This window comes from Pediculus humanus, genomic scaffold, assembly GCF_000006295.1.
Source record: "Pediculus humanus corporis 1103172107383 genomic scaffold, whole genome shotgun sequence".
NCBI lineage: Eukaryota > Metazoa > Arthropoda > Insecta > Psocodea > Pediculidae > Pediculus > Pediculus humanus.
In genome coordinates this window covers 785469-802622 of record NW_002987010.1, presented here as the reverse complement: position 1 = coordinate 802622, position 17154 = coordinate 785469, and the positions used below count along the sequence as shown (strand labels likewise).

General features: G+C 26.8%; 4 protein-coding genes across 4 annotated transcripts in view; 2 read left to right on the top strand and 2 right to left on the bottom strand.

Moving 5' to 3' along the window:
* Nucleotides 1-1869: 1869 nt before the first annotated feature.
* Phum_PHUM034500 (Cell growth-regulating nucleolar protein, putative) lies at nucleotides 1870-3980 on the top strand (the record flags this gene model as incomplete). The annotated part of the gene is made up of 4 exons (XM_002423018.1): nucleotides 1870-2089; nucleotides 2182-2418; nucleotides 2503-2804; nucleotides 3582-3980. The coding sequence occupies 4 exons, from the start codon at nucleotides 1870-1872 to the stop codon at nucleotides 3978-3980; spliced, it is 1158 nt and encodes a 385-aa protein (XP_002423063.1).
* A 2128-nt stretch (nucleotides 3981-6108) lies between these two features.
* Nucleotides 6109-8980, bottom strand: Phum_PHUM034490 (Angiotensin-converting enzyme, putative; the record flags this gene model as incomplete). Its single annotated transcript, XM_002423017.1, has 11 exons — nucleotides 6109-6328; nucleotides 6429-6551; nucleotides 6639-6876; nucleotides 6964-7187; nucleotides 7271-7412; nucleotides 7514-7612; nucleotides 7695-7886; nucleotides 7958-8201; nucleotides 8301-8459; nucleotides 8523-8699; nucleotides 8915-8980. The coding sequence occupies 11 exons, from the start codon at nucleotides 8978-8980 to the stop codon at nucleotides 6109-6111; spliced, it is 1884 nt and encodes a 627-aa protein (XP_002423062.1).
* A 2331-nt stretch (nucleotides 8981-11311) lies between these two features.
* On the bottom strand, nucleotides 11312-12102 carry Phum_PHUM034480 (uncharacterized protein; the record flags this gene model as incomplete). The annotated part of the gene is made up of 3 exons (XM_002423016.1): nucleotides 11312-11411; nucleotides 11757-11962; nucleotides 12043-12102. 3 exons carry the CDS (start codon nucleotides 12100-12102, stop codon nucleotides 11312-11314), a joined length of 366 nt encoding a protein of 121 aa, XP_002423061.1.
* A 4319-nt stretch (nucleotides 12103-16421) lies between these two features.
* Phum_PHUM034370 (uncharacterized protein) overlaps nucleotides 16422-17154 on the top strand; it is a gene marked incomplete at both ends in the record, with an annotated part of 1053 nt that continues 320 nt past the window's right edge. The window contains 2 exons of the mRNA XM_002423015.1: nucleotides 16422-16851; nucleotides 16960-17074. Of these exons, the coding sequence (XP_002423060.1) occupies nucleotides 16422-16851; nucleotides 16960-17074 (545 nt within the window). The remainder of the gene's footprint in view (nucleotides 16852-16959; nucleotides 17075-17154) is intronic.

The following is a 17154-nucleotide window of genomic DNA, read 5'->3' as shown; positions in this document are numbered from 1 at the left end:
GGTGCAGTTTTTGTTTTCAAATCTCTTGTATATTTTAATTTTTTTTTGGGGGGGAGGGGCTTCAAAAAAAATTATATTTTATAAAAATAAAAATGGTGATGCATTGATATAAGTAATAAAAAAATTTGTAATAAATGATGAATTAAAATGTCAAGAGATGATGAAATTCTAAATTTAAATATAAATGCGATGAAATTATATTATTTTTAAAATCATTTAAATTTTTCTAAATCGTACACATAAAAATATTAAAATTGTATCCTCACATATATATTTTTAACTTTTATCGAAAAAAATTATTAAATCAATTTTTATAATATTCTCTCTTTCTCTCTCTCTCTCGAATTCAATCATATATCTATCAACATAATTAATAATTTAAAATTAAATAAATATGAATGTGAACAGCGATACGTAAAGAATGCAACCATAAGATTTATATTCATGTTTAGTTCAATAGTAGTTAAAATTTATAATTTTTTAAATTTTTTACTCACTTCATGCAGCAAATCGAAAACCTATAAAAGTTTTAAAAAAATTTACCACATTTATGTGTAAACCCCTAACTAGTCAGAACTGTATTTAAATGTAATGAGCCGAATAATATTAAATAAGTTTTTTTTTGCATTGTATTCAAGGTTTAGATTAAATTTATATAAAATAAATTGGTTTTTGTAAATGTTAAGAAATCGAGTAATAGCAAATTTTAATAATGTTAAATGAATCATTTAATTATTTAATGTTTATAAATAAAACTAAGATATTATAGTTAGAGCATTTTATAAAATTTAAGTGAATTAAAATTTAATTTTATTTACCAATTAAGCAGTTTCCTTAAAAACATTTTTTAAAATTTTTAATTTTACTAACCAATGTAACAACGTTTTGATAGATTTTAAACAATATTAATAATAATAATTAGAATAAATTAAAAACTATCATTAAATAATACACGCCGATTGATTTTTTATCATTTAAAATAATTAAAATATTAAAAAAATATGATTTTACAAATTTCACAATAGTCATTGTAAAAAGTGGAGTAAAATGAAATAAAAATTAAATAATTTGCAAGTAGTTTTCTTTTAAAAGTTAAGTTAATTAATTTTTAAACTTACCAATTTGAATGTTAAAAAAAAATGATCAAAAACGAAGTATTCTGACACAGTTATAACACAATAATAAAATAGACACACGTCATTTTACGATTGACGTTGTTTAGAAATTAGGCTCAATGAGACACTGATTCGTAGCAAAATTTGGGGCACACTTTTTATTTATTTTTTGCAAAAGATACTCTTTTCCTTAATGGAATAAACAGATGTAAAAAATATCTTATTGAATATTTTTAGTTTTCCTTTAACCTTTTTATTCTATTTCGTTTTAAATTATCACTTTTTAAACGTGCTTTCCTGCTTTTAAAAAAGAATATTTGTAGTAGCAAATCGTAGAAATTGTCTGCGTCAAAATTAACGCCATTTTTTGTTCAATGCATGGCGCATGTGAGAGACAAATAGTTATTATTTTTTAATTTTTAAGCTATATTACTTCTTTTTTACTCATTTGTATACGTGAGTATTAAATATTTTGGTCGTTTTCTTTTGTTTATTCAAAAGGCTGCATTTTTTTTATTATTAAATAACGGTTTTTATTAGCTGTAGAAAATTGAGCTCACACCGGCCACATTTTTTTCTGAAAGTTGTTTGTTGTACAAATTAAACGCGGAGGTCCATAGCTTGCCAATAATTTTACATTATCTGATAAATACACTGATAGATCTTTAAAGTACTTTTAAATTGCACTTTAGTTTTTAGTTTTCTTGTTCTCAATTGAGGGAATCTTATATTTTAGGCTTGAATATTCCCGACCATGGTGGTTTTTACTTGCTCTAATTGTGGGGACTCAGTTAAGAAAACAGCAGTGGCGAAACATAAGCAAACCAAATGCAAGATTAAGAATTTAAGTCTAACTTGCATGGATTGTCTTAAAGATTTCAAGGGTAATGAGGTTGAATCTCATACCAAATGCGTGACGGAGAACGAAAGATACTCCGCGAAGGGAAGTAAAGCCAAGACCACTGATAACAAAGGTATTGAAAATTACCCTAGATTTTAAGAAATTTAATTATTTGATTCCTTCGCGAACACGATTTTTGGTAATTTTCAATTTTTTTATGCTTAGGTGATCTGAAGCAGCAGGTATGGCATGAGTGTATGCAAACGGTGTTAAAAAAATCTACACTGAAACCAGATGAGAGAGACTTTATTAAGGTCATTAGTAAATATAATAACGTTCCTAGAAAAAAGGTTAAATTCGTTAATTTTGTGACTAACGCTTTTAGGCAATATGCCACTAAAAATGACTTAATTGATAGAGTATGGGAAGAAATTCAAGTTGTTTTTACGGAAGTTTCAAAGGGTAAATGCTAAAAATATTATTTATTTTTTTCACCCGATAAATTTAAACAAAAATTATTAATATTTTTTTTATGATTTTTAGAAGCTGCTGAAGCTAATAAAGAGCAAAAACAACTTACAAGTAAGCAAGTAACTAAACCTGTAAAACAAGACTCTAATGAGCAAAAACAATCCAAACAAGATCCCAAGCAAGATCCAAAACAATCCAAACAGTCCAAGAATGAATCTAAGCAAAAGGGAGAAGATGGGAAGCAAGTCAAGCAATCTAAATCTGATTCTAAACAGCAAAAACCATCTAAAGATGAGGTAACACAACAAAAGGAGAAAAAGGGAGATTCCAAGGAGAAAAAACCATCAAAGGGAGAAGTCAAGCAACAAAAGGGAGATGTCAAGTCTGAAAAGGGTGAAGGAAAGCAACAAAAGCAAGCAAAACCAGACTCGAAACAACAACAACAACAACAGCAAAAACCCAAGCAAGAGTCCAAACAAGAAAATCAAAAACCCAAGAAAGAGTCTAAACAACAAAATCAAAAGCCCAAGCAAGAGTCCACACAGCAACAACAACAACAACCAAAAACTAAACAAGAGTCCAAACAACAACAGCAACCAAAAGTAAAACAAGACCCCAAACAACAAAAACAACAGAAGGATGCCAAACAAGAGTCCAAGAGCGTAGCTAAAAATAATGCCAAACCCGATGACAACACAGCTAAGAAAGATAAGAAAAGGAAAAGGCCAAACGAAGAAGAAAAGCCTGTAGACAACGCAGATGCGGGCAAGGCCGATAAGCAAAAAAAGAAAAAACAAAAGAATGCAGACGAGCAGCAAAAGGTTCAGAAAGTTGAAGGTAATAATGATATTGATATGTTAACAGATGACATTGAGTCCGCAGTGGAAAAGATTAATAGAAAGAGAAAAGCTGACGACAGTTGTCAGACTGAATCAAACGATTTTGTTCCAGATCAAGGTGAAGCAGGTATGAAAAAAAAAAAGAAAAAACAAGAGAAATCATCTGAAAATCAAAGCAGCACGGGGAATCAAGGAACAGCAAAGGATGAGGGTTCTGCAGGAGGGAAAAAAGTAAAAAAAGCTGCTACTCCGGATGCTAAGCCGAGCGACGACAAGGTGAAAGCTGCAGCAGGTGGCGACGCCACCGCGGCAAAGAAGGAGAAAAAACCGAAGAAGTCCGAAAACAAGGAGAACATTGCGGAGAAACAAGAGTCGCCGAAAACCGCGTCAAAGCAAGCAGTCAAACCCCCCAAGAGTAATAATAATCAGCAGGGTGAAGGTGAAAAAGCCGCTTCAAAGCCCAAAAAGGTGAAAACGGACGCCGCGTCGAGCCAGGAAAATTTCGATTGGAAAGCGACAATTATGAACGTTTTGCAACAGGACGCTAAAGATAGCCGAATTCAACTTCAAAAACTACAAAAAAAAGTACTCAAACTTCATAGTCAAGCAATGAATTGCGAAAATTCAGACAAAAAGAAAAGTAAATTTATGCAAAAGTTAAAAGAAATACCGAGTATCGTGATGGATAACGATTTTGTTGTACTTAAGTCGTAACTTAAGTAAATTATACTTTGTCTGAGGGTTGTGGAGTTCTTCCAAAAGACTTAGTTACGTTGCCCTGGGGTGTCTACATTACGTGATCGAGATATATATATATATATGTCCCATCCTCAAAGTCGGGAAATCTTTTTTTTTTTTTTTTTCTGTCTTTTTTATTATTATTATTATTATTATTGATTAATTATTATTGATTAATTATTATTAATTAATTTATTATTATTATCATTATATATAATCAAGTAGGCAGAACGATTTCAAAAAAAAAATTATGTGACAGCTTCAAATGAAAAAAAAAGAAAAAAAAGAAAAAAAGAAAAACTTAAATCTTTAAACGAAAAAAGAGGGTTTATAAAAAAACAATTTTTTTTCTTTTTTTTTTTTCTCCCCCCCCCCCCCCCCTTTTTTTTTTTTTTATTTTACTTCTTTAACCTTTTTTTTTTTTTTTTTAAAACCGAAAAAAAAAAAAAAAAAAAAAATTATATAAATTTAATGACTGAATTTTTTAGGGTTAGCCATTGATAAGGAATTGTAGGACTTAAGATTATACGTAGGATTAAAAACAAAAAAAAAAAAAGGGAAAAAAAAAAAGAAAAAGAAAGAAAGAAAGAAAGGATTTATTAAACAAAACCTTTGTGGGTGTTACGTGGAAAATGTTGTTTTTTTTATATATCGAATAGGTTTTAAAAAAAAAAAAAAAAAAAAACAAAAGGACGATAAGAACGTGTGCGTGTGTAATTAAAAAAAATTGTATACACGTGAACATTTTTTTTTTTTCGTGTACTACGCGTATCTTTGCACGTGTGCGTGCGTGTGTGGTTACATACGTGAGAGTTAAAGTACGTATAAGAAGAAGGAAAGGATTTTTGTTTGTGTTCAGGTGCTTCTGTAAATGTTCTCGGGTCTCGCAATTGAATTTCCGCAATCTCCCACCATTGTTAAATCGAGTTTCGGTTGATTCTTGAATAATGTTTGCACTAAAAAATAATTGTATTATTATTATTATTATTATTACTACTACTTCTGCTACTACTACTACCACTACCACTACCACTACTCTTACTATTACTATCATTACTAATTTAATTTTTTTTTTTTTTTTTTTACTTTTACTCGGTTTGGTCGATTAAGAAATTTTAAAATTGTATGGAAAGGGAGGGAGGGAGAGGAGGAGTGGATTTCCCCCCCCCCACGGCTTGTTTAATGTGGAGAAAAAAAAAAAAATGATTAAAATCGGATTTGATCGTTATTTTATTAATGATGATAATGATGATGATGTTTTTTTTTTTTTCGGTAAATCAAATTTTGTAATTCTTTTGAAGTCGTTGAAAAGTTTGCTGGGGCTTTTCCGAAAGATTCGGTCGAGCTAAAAACGAACGTAAAATGATTTCGAAGAAGTGCCTGCCGTACGCGTTTACGTTTACGTTTTTTTTTTTTTTTTTTATAAATATTATTATTATTTTAGTGTTTGATAGACGCTGAGAACGTTTAGTTAGGTCAGAGGCAATTGAACTCCACAGCCCTTACGCGAAGGAGAAAAATATGAAACACTTGGTCATAATTAAAAAAAAAAACTTTTAAATAAAGAAGAGTTGTTTTTAATTGTTGGAATTAATTTTTCCTTTTTTTTTATTTTTTATTTTTTGTATTTCTTTCCTTTGATAATTGATTAATATGATTCCTTGTCTTTGTTGTTATAAGGAAAGTGAGAGGTGAGTATATAAATAAGAAGAAAGACAAAGGACAAAAAAAAAATGGTTGGTTAAAATGAGAGAGTGTATATCTATAAACGCACGCAAACAAACAAAAAAAAGGAAACTATATTTAAAATAATAATAATAATAATAATTAATTAGTGTTTTGAACACGGTTGATTGAATATTTTTAATTAGGTATCCTTGAAGTGCCGTGATAAATTTCATTCGGAGGTTTGAAAATGTTTTTTTTTTTTTTTATTTAGAGTAAGTACTCTAGTTATTCATTTGATAAAAAATAAAAGGAGAAAAAAAATAAGGTAAGGGAAAAACGTAATGGAAATTTTTCCTTTTCCGCTCCTGTACCAATCCGCAAACAAAGCTGAAAAGAGAAAATTAATTATTACGTCCTTCGTGTAGTATATTCGGGATCACCGTCTTGTGATGACGTCATCCATAATCTTACCGGTATCGTGAGGACCGGTAGTCCAACCAACGTATAATTCTTCTTTATTTTGTACTTCCAACCAGGTTAACAAAGGTTTAAAATAATTCAATAAAGAACTTGCTGAAATTTTTTTTATTTTTCCTTTCGTCATAACGTTGATGACGTCAGACCAAGAACGAGAAGATCCAGATTGTAATATTTCTCTTCGGGTGTCGTGTTGAAAGAAAAGAAAAAATAATAATTTTTTTTAATCGTGGAACTTTCTAGAATGAAAAATAATTAAACATTAGCAAAAATATTTACCGTAGCAAACGTCCGGCTTCTCTCGATCTGTAAATGTCACAGGTATGAAGTGGTCCATAATGCCCCGAAGCTTCGCATAAAGATTCGTACAACTGGAATTGTATTATGACGCTTAAAAAATACCTGTTTTTATTTTAAAAAATTTCAAATCAATATGGCGCCCGATTTAGAAAATATTATTATTATTATTATTATTGTTTTTCCCCCTGCCTTATGTAAGGAGTGTCGGAAGCTACGTGATATTTAGCAGCAGCATCGAAATCAGATTCGCTTCTAGGCACGGGTGGTATCAATCCTTGATAATTTAATTTCAATTCCCACCATTTTGAATTCATGTTATTAATCCCTTCTGCAAAAACGTTCCACCGCCATTTGTCTACTATATATGCAAACGGTAAATAAACCACTTTTTCCAATGCCATGGATAATAAATAATTTATATTCGTTTCTGGAAAACGATTATTAAAATTAAATTAAATTTTTTTGACATTTTTTTGTTTTTGTTTATGGGGTGCTAGAAAATTTAGGGGGGTACCGTAATCGTCGGTTATGTTATTTAAAAGACCGATTCTTTGAAGGTGTCTGGGTGTTTGAACGGAAAGTACTATGACATCACCAACAGCTTCGTGAAATGCTGGATTCGCTCCTTCTCTATATAAATAAGGTTGATCTGCATATTGTAAATAATATTCGATGTGTGCCATTTCGTGATGAATCGTTAGAAAATCTTCCATCGTGACTTCTGTGCATTGTTTTATTCTGAAAAAAAAAAACAATAATAATAATAATAATATTTTATGTTTTTTGCGTCGGTTTAAAATATGTGAAGATATAAAAGAAACCTATAATCCATTTTATTACAAAAATCCCACGCCGAAGCTCTGCAAACAACTTCTCTACCGATTGGTTTTTCTAAAAGTGAATGTCTCCAAAATTCTGGAGGCATTGGCTTTAATCCAAGGGATATAAAAAATTCTTCGGCAACTTGAAACATCCTAAAAGCGATAATCCATTTTAATTTCAATTTTTTTAAACATTTTTATTTTTATTATAAAAAAAAAAAATTTACCTGAGCGGATTATAACCTTGTCTTATCAATTCGGGTGTGATATCACCGATTGTTTTTCCGGGATAAGGAATAATTAATTCTTCGATATTTTTCCAAGATTGTGCCCACATGTTACCTAAATAAGAAAATGAATAAATGAATTTTTTTTTTCCTATAATATTAATTCCAGGGAGAAAAAAAGGAAATTTAAGGTATACCCAAAAGATGAGCTGGTATCGGACCATCGTGACGTATATATTTCGATCCGTAAAATTTAATAAGTTTTCTCCTGACGTATGCGTGTAGTTGTTTGTAAAAAGGTTCGATCATGTTCCATAATTCAGATAAATGATCTTCGAAATTTGGAATTTCATAAACGGATTTCATTTGATCTCCAGCATCGTTAAAACCTTACGAAGAAAGGAATTTAAGGATTAATATAACCTTAACTAAAAAAAAATAAATGAAACGTGTGTCTCACCATCTAATCTGGCAGCTTGATTTGCCAATTCTACATATCTTATGTATTTTTGTCTTATCGGGGGTCCAACAGCATCCCTCCACGATTTCCAAACGTGTAACAATTCGTGATAGTCTCTTGATTTTGCCATTATTTTCGTTAATGTCGGTTCCAATTTTTGATCGCAATAAACTGGATTTTTATTGTACGGACATATTGTACCTTTCGTGTAAATTTCTTTCATTTGACTTATAACGTCCTTGAGCTGAAATAAATTTTTAAAAAAAATTATTTTTTGCAAGAATCAGCTAAAATTGTCGTCTGCAAACTACGTTGATCTCGCATAAATTTTTTTTTCCTTTACTTCGTTAAATTGATCGTCGTGTAATGAAAATCTTCCTTGTGTTATTAATTTTTTCATTTGTCGCCTGACATCCGGATCGGGAAGTTTCGTCCATGCAAATTCTGTTGCTTTCCTCCGTGATAATTTTTGAAATTTGTCGTATAATGTTTGTTCCATCACCTGTACAACAACATAAAACATAACCATTTTTATTATAACATTTCGTCCGTGACGAAAAATTACCGTTCTGCCATAATCATTGCCACATTTATTATAACAAACCATTTTTTTTCTATTTATTGTCGATACGTTTGTACTGAAATTCCATTGTGCCAATGTTACTCTTGTACATATGGCGCTTCCTTCAACATCATATTCTCGAAGAAATTGTAAAGCTTCTTCTAAACTTTCGTTGTTACCCTAAAAAAAAAAAAATTTTCTTCATATCCCGACTATGAAATCCCCCCTTTTGGTAAAATTCTCATATTATTTACAAAATCCGTGTATTATTATTATTATTATCATTACATAACGAAATTCATTCTTCGGTTAAAAAAAAAATTTTAATTCAAACAATTCGTTTGTGAATGAATGAATGAATGTTATATGAAATAGTTAATAATGTTGGTACTCACCTCAATGTTGGTGGTATCTTGTGAGAAGGCAAATTTTGCAAACAAAAACAAAAACAACAAAAACATTTTAAAAAAAAAAAAAGTATGTTCAAACTAAACACAAAATGTTTTTTTATCACATATCGTGATAATAAATTTAAAAAATCACTTTTTGCATTTGTTGTTGTTGTTGTTTGTCCAAACTTTTTCTTTTCTTTTGTTTTTTTCTATCCTTTTGCTTCGGACACTCTTTCACATTTGACTGATAAGGTTAAATCTGGTTCTTTCAACTTAAGACTTCTTCTTCCTCCTTTAGACTTTTGGCAAAAAAAATTGTATTAACGATTCCGAATATGTCGTTTCATCCATGGTTGGCCAACCGTATATATTACCGTTGTAATGCTACGTTTTTGTTTTTCGAATAGTACAAATTAAGGGTAAGGAATACGTCGGACGTGAAAATTTTGGTTCATGGAGAGATGAAATCTAATGTGAGTAAACCTAAAAGGAAAATTTCTAAGAAGATATCATCATTTAATGACACATCGGTTTCGCCAAAACTTTCAAAACGGTTTATAGACGAAACAAAGACGGAAAATGATGCAAACAAAACAAAATTAATTATCCAAAAGTTTAAATTTGTGAAAATAAATATGGCGGATGTATATACGTAACCATTAAAATCATTTCGATAATAATGAAAACTCAGCGACAGGTTGGGGTAACAGGATAGGGTAGGAAATTTAATTTTCTTTCGGTTATCCATTAAAAGCAGAAGAAAAGAAGGAAAAATTAGGAAGTAAAAATTTACAGTTATAAAAAATATTAATCAGTCATATTTCGTTAAACTTTTCTTTGTTCTCCTGAAAAAAAAAAAAAAAGAAATTTTTAATTTTTTCTGAGGGGATTCCCTGTGCGTTGCAAATTTCCCCCTGTGATTTGACTCTTTTACTCTATTTAATTACCCTTGAAATAAAAATTTTACAAAAATAATAATAATAATTACAAAAAAAAATATGTACCGTTTGGTAGAATATGTACTTTTTATTATCATCATCATCATCATTCTTTTTATTTCTTTAACCTTAATTACTTTTGCATAATCGATCATTTGATTTTAAATTTGAATGATGGATATTTAAAAAAATTTTTTTTGTTTTTTTAAAACCAAATAAATATTCTTTTGTTATTAAACAATTACATAATGTCGAAAAATAAATAAAAAAAACAAAAAATCCCAAAAATTGTTTTGTAATAAATGGCTAAAAAAAAAAATTTTGTTTGTTGCTCTTTGTTCCTCTGCAAACAAAAACATTTTTTTTTTCTTGTCATTTTCTACTAGATATCAAAGAGTTTCGAAACTTTAAAAAAATTTGCTATAAATAAAACAGTTTTAAAAAGTTTTTAATAATGAATTTTAGTTTATTTTTAACACACACACACACTCTCTCTCTCTTTCTTTCTGCTTCCCCTTAAAATTATTTATGTAAAAAATAAAATTTTTAGTGAGTTATTAATCGTTTTTTTAAAAAAAAAAAAAATGGCGGATTGTTGAAATTTGCAATTCTATCGAAAATAAATGAATTAAAAATGAAAAATTAAAATTTATTTAATTTAATAAAAAAAAAAAGGTCAAAAGTCATTACAAAAACATTTTTTTTACATGTGAGACTACGAGAGAGAGAGAGAGAGAGGAACATTTTACTTTATTTTTTTTTTTATTAAGTGAATGAATGAATGAATGATTGAATGAATGATTGAATGAATGAATGAATAATGCAGAATAAGCTTTGCATATATCTTTAAGTTATAAAAAAATTTTCAAGGTTGAAAAAAAAAATTATTGTTTTCTTCCAACATGGAAGACATTTATGGCCAATATATATAAATATTCTCTCAATGAATTTATTAATAAAAAATTTAAATCATTGTTTAATGAGTTTATTTTTTTATTTTTTTTTGGTGATTACCTTAAAAAATGACACGGTTAACAGGTATATAGTAATAATAATAATAGGTAAAATAGGTCAAACGTAAATGTTTTTTTTTTAAAGACAAAATAAATTTTTAATATATGTAAAAAAAAATATGTGTAATTTTTTTTTTTTTAAATCTTTGTTAAGTATTATTTATATTTACAATAGTCGTCTATTAATAGTTTTAATTTGTTTTAATACTTTTGTAATTTGAATTAAGAACGAAAAAAAAAATAAAAAATATCCTGTTGTTTGTTTTTAATTAATTTTTAGATGATTGTCATTGGAAAAAATGAAAAAATTTTTGTTCTAAATTAAAGTGTGGATGAAATGAAAGGTTTTTTTTTTGTTTTTTCCAATTGCTAAGGTTATTAAACAAACAAACAAATAAAACAAAACAAATCAAAACAAACAAACAAACAAAAAAAAACTAATTTCTTTTTTATATAGGTTTTCCATCGGCATTTTTATACAGATCATCATTGACGTTATAATTATTTGGTGCATCCATGCAGTCGACATTAAACCACCAATCACAAACCCTGAAAAAAAAAAAAAAAACAATTTATTATTAAAATGCACAAATTTGTATTAATTAATTATAAAAAATTTAGTATCAAATAACTTACGATTAATTTTTTTAATTAAACAATTAAATTATTATTAACGAATTTTTATTGTTTCGATAATTTCGATTAATCGTTCTCTTTGTTTTGCTTACGTGTACGCGCTCAGCGGATTTTTTTGGAACTAATTTTTTAACGGCCATTCGAAATTCAAAATGGATCGTTTACCAAATTGATTTTAATTATTATGTTTAGATTTTATGTTTTTAAAGTGTTTTTTGGAGGGTGGGTGTTGAGTTATAGTTAAATTTTATGGTTTACCTCACTCGCTGATTGAAAAGAGTTCCATTAGGGCAAAGAAAACTGTATTTTGCACCCGATGGCAAACACCAATGCCACACCTGACAACCAGCTTCAGGATCTGCAAAGTATCCAGGTCCCCTTGATTTACATGTAAAAGTTAATCCTCTAGGAATTCTTTCGTAGGTTGGATATGGAAGAGGTTCACTAGAATTTTTTTCAGTTTGCTGAAAATATCAAATTTGGAACAATGAAGTTTTATCCAAACCTTTTTTGCTCCCTAATAGTAAGTGTAAATCATACTTACAGCATTTACATAAATAATTATAGGGATTCCTAAAGTAAGTAGTAGCAAAGGAAATTCCATTTTTAACTGAAAATAAAATAATAATTTTTTTTAATAAATAAATAAATAAGTTAATTATAAACAAAATTTTTTGATTTGATGATCAAACATATTCATATTAAAAATTTTTTTTTTTTTCAATTTTACAATTTGATTTTCATTGGGCCCCCAGTTTGTTGAAAAAAAAAAAATGGGGCATATACATTAAATCAAAAATAAAACTTTGAGAAACTTGTGAAGTTAATTACATAACATCACAATAATGAAAAAAAAAAAAAATTTTAGTGTTACAAATTAAACAGGTGAAATGTATTCTATATTCAATGTGAATTTTTTTCTCATAATTTTCCTGTTATGAAAACTTATTGTTTTAAAACATTTGAAACTGTAATAATAGCATAACTTATTACAAAAAAAAAAACCTGTTGATTTTAAATTTAACATTGTTATAATTACACATTTTGTTAAAAATTAACATAACTCATGGGTAAATGTATAACAACTTTTATTGTTAACCCAACTTGTTCTAATATTTTCCTTCATATATGTTTTTTAGATAAAGGAAAAATTATTTATACATGTGCTACCTGATTTATTTGCCATTACAACTTAATCTTTATATTGTAGAAACAAGAAAAAACATTCTAGAATGATTATTATTATTATTGATTTTAAATTAATAATTTCATACAGAAAATTCTATTATAGAAAATCTACTCATGATTCTTAACAAAGATTTTAATATGAAAAAAAAAAAACAAAATGATAGTCATTACAGCTTAAACAAATTACTTAAAAGTTTATAATCTCTCTCTCTCTCTCTCTCTATCCTTTTTACGTATACATACTTTAAAAAGTTAGGCACTATAATTGTAAATGATATAGATTAAAGTAACAAGGGTGTTATCAATAATAATAATGATACTCATAGTTATTAAGATCAATTTGGTATTTTTCATAAATCTCACATGTATAAACAATTATTTTAAGTAATTAATGTCTGTCGTAAAAAATTACAATTCCAAACTTTCATAAAACAAAAAATTACCTTTTTTTATATTTTTGACAAACAAACTATAAATAAAAAAACACAACAACTCGATTGTAATAATAATAATTATGTACATAAAAACATTCACTTAAACTTTTACTTTTAAACGACGTACAAAATTTATAAATTATTTAACATATCATATTATTATTATTAATATTAATTATATGATAATTACAACGTTTAACTCGTTTAACTCCCGAAAAAAAATTTTAAGGTACCGTTTAAGGATTTTTATTTTTTTCAAAATCCTTGTCAATCACCTTTTTTCCACCTGATAACTTTTAAGACTGATATGCATTATTATCATCACTCCATTTATATTTATATCGTAAAGTTATAACCATTAATAATAATAATAATAATAATTTTTATTTATGTAATTAGCCCTACCAAATAAAAAAATTATGAGAAAAAAAAAATGAACGAATTGTTTTCGAAATGTATTTCATATAAAAATATTGTAGTAATATGCTTGCTACGATTGTTATTTTAAAATAAATTCATCCATTAATTAATTATTTATTTATTTAATAATAAATTTTTATTTATTTATTATTCGTTATTTTACAAAAAAAAAAAAAAATTTTATGTAATTTTTAGGGGCTTAATTCGTGGCATAAGAAAAGCAAAAAAAAAAATGGCTTAAGTAAATTCGTGTGGAATTATTGAAAATTTTTTTTTATTTAATTTGTGACGTCATAAAAATTTATGTAAAATTAATAAAATTTATTTTCTTAACACAAAATTTAAATTAACGGTTTTTTTTTTTGTTGTTATGATAGAAAAAAAAACAAATTTTTTTTTCAATGTCTATTCCGTGACACATCTTCCCGGTTGAACGTTTTTTAACAATGAAGGGTTATTCGTCCGCCATCTTTTTTTTTTTTTTTTTATTAATTTGTTTTGTTTCGTTTTCAGGAATTTAAAATTCTAGATGATTAAGATTTTTTTTTTTTATCTCGAAAGAAGAAAATCATGACGTTTGCATTAATAAATTGTTAAATTTTAAATAAAGTCATTTATGAAAACGTTTTTACAAAAAGCGGAAGAAATCCGCAGGGAAAAAAAACATATGTCGTGTAATAATAATAATAATTTTGAATGATTCCCTCATTCGTTCAGGTTCATTTCGGAATACAAAAAAAAAAAAAAAAAAAAATCTACATAGACAACCGGATGGACTTCCTCAGTTAAAATTCACATATTGAATAACTCAGGTGTTTAACGTACCTTTTTTTTTATTAATGTAAAATTTTTTATTTTAGTTGTAGCCTTTGTACGACACATTATTTTTTACATAAATTCATAATTTAAAACAGGTGAATTAATTTTTCAATTAATAATAATAATAATAATAATAATAATAATAATAATAATAAAATTAATATTTAATTGTTGTCGTGGACATTTAACAATTTTTTTTTTATTAAAAATGTCACTCAATTTGTTTAAATTAAAACGATTGAGAAAAATTCCTTTTTTTTTTTTTTTAAATTATAAACGTTATTAATAATTTATTAAAATTTTACAGGTTGAAAAAAAGATAAATCTCATGAGATTTAAGATGCTGTGCTCCTGAGTATTGATGTACCTGAAATTCAAATAAGTTAAACAATATTGGTTTTAAGGTAAGCTAAACATTATTATTTAAATTTTTACTAAAGTTACTTTTACATAAGCGAAATAGGGAAATGATTTAACATGAAAAGATATTATCGAATGATTAATAATAATAATAATAATCCCTAAGGAATCGTCGGGTAAAAACCTGGGAAAAATGCTTAAAAATCCCGACAAATACGAGCCTCGTCGCGTTTAAGACTGACCATAATAATAATAATAATAGTTTTATAATATCGAGTTAGCAAATCGGAAATTTTTAATTTAAATTAACAAAAAAAAAATTATGTCATTTAATTTTTTTTTTTTTGTTTTTTAACAAGTTGTAATTTGTAATAATATTATTATTATTTTCATAATTTTCTATTTTTTATTTAAAATTTCGTAATAATATTTTAATTTTTTACAAAACTAAAAAAACAAACGATATCGCGCACTACATTTTATTATTATTATTATAATTAATTAAATAAACGTAACATTTTATTTTTGAACTCATAACAAAAAAAATTTGGTTTATTTATTATATTTATTTATATATATATTAATAAAAAATTTTACCACGAAAATTTCAACAAAAAACTTCGTGCGAATTTTTCTTTTCTTTTTTTTTTATAAAATGTAAATAAAAAATATTTTCGACATTTTTTTTTTAAAAATGAATTCGTGTCATTATTGTTTCTTTATTAATATTATTTTTTATTTTTAAATAATAATAATAAAAAATGTTTTCCCACGTCGTTATTTTTAGTAATAACAAATAAAATTATACACACGTCCGGAAATATTTTTAATTATTGTTTTCTATTTACACGTTACAATTATTATTATTATTTCTAATCCAAGTTTTTGAATTTATTATTTAATAAAAAGAAAGAAAAAAGTTACGAAAATTTCATTATTATTATTATTATTATTATTCTTATTATTCGTAAGAGATTTTTTTTTTCTGTAAATTTTCTGTAATTTTTTTTTTTTGGAGGGAGGGGGGAGGAGGGAGAAGGGGGCGTTTCGATAAACGTTGATTAATATTTTCAGAAAATTTCGTCTCGTCTTAATTTTAAACTTTAAATTATTATTATTATTATTAAACGACTCAAAATTTTTTTTAATATAATTAATTTATTTATTTTCAAACTACCACGTGACAATTTGTTTCTCATTAATAATAATAATAATAAATATTAAAAAGAAAATGATATATATTTTTGTACAGTCGCATTATCATTATTACTATTATTATTATTATTATTATTATTATTATTATTATTATTATTATTATTATTATTATTAATTATTTAAACTAATAACCTCGTTTCGCTAAGATTGTAAAAAAATTTTTTTTTTCATTTTCAAAGTCATTCCAAAATAATAATGATAATTTACAATGGGAAATTTTATTTTAAAAAACGTTACGCAATAACGTAAAAAAAAATTAATTCGCTGATGATATAAAAAAGATGGCGGCGATACTAGAAAATAATGTTTAAAAACACGTCGTAAATAAATATTAAAGCAGACAAAAACAAAATAATTAATCGGTGATGAATTTCGTGTCGTTTCACATCCGGTTTAAACAAAGATAAAAAAAATTTAAATATTATTATTATCATCGCGGTGATGATTTTTATTGTTTGTTTGTTTATTTCCATAGAGTAATCAAACAATGGACGAGGACGATGTTAAAGTAACGGAAAATGACCTTCCGCAAGAATTTATATTGAAATTATTAGGACAACATGAAGCGAGAGGTTTATGGGGAATAAAACATACGAGAGAACCCGTTGATTTTATGGTTAAACATGCTAAAACTCACGAATTGTCACTTCCCATTGTACAATTAATAATAACAAAAGAAGGTATATTTATGACGCCGATCGTTAAAAAAACCATAAACGGTCAAGATGGCGGCGGCGATGGCGGCGGCGATGGCGCGAAAGAAGGTAAAAATGAAACGATACGAAAAATGATCGAAAGACATCATTCGGAAAAAAGTTTTGTTTTGAATTTGAGAACGCGCTCTAATGAAATTCATAAAACGACCGATAGAGGGCAGAAAATAAAACAAAACAATCCAATATCGAATTTAATAAGGGGTTTTAAAGAGAGCGGCGGAAATTTCAAAAGGGAAAATTTACGCGGGAAAAATAATAATAATAATTTGACCGTTAATAATAATAATAATAATAAGAAAAAAAAAAAAGATGACGTATCAACGTACGTTGTTAAACCTGCTACAAATTTACAATTATTAGAAAAATTTTCGATATTCGATTGGAAAACGACGGGAATATTTTTTTTCGGTATCGATACGATATCGTATGGAGTACAAGATTTAATATTTACCAGAGTTTTTTCCATGATCGTCGTTTTGGATCGACATATGAAAATCATGACGG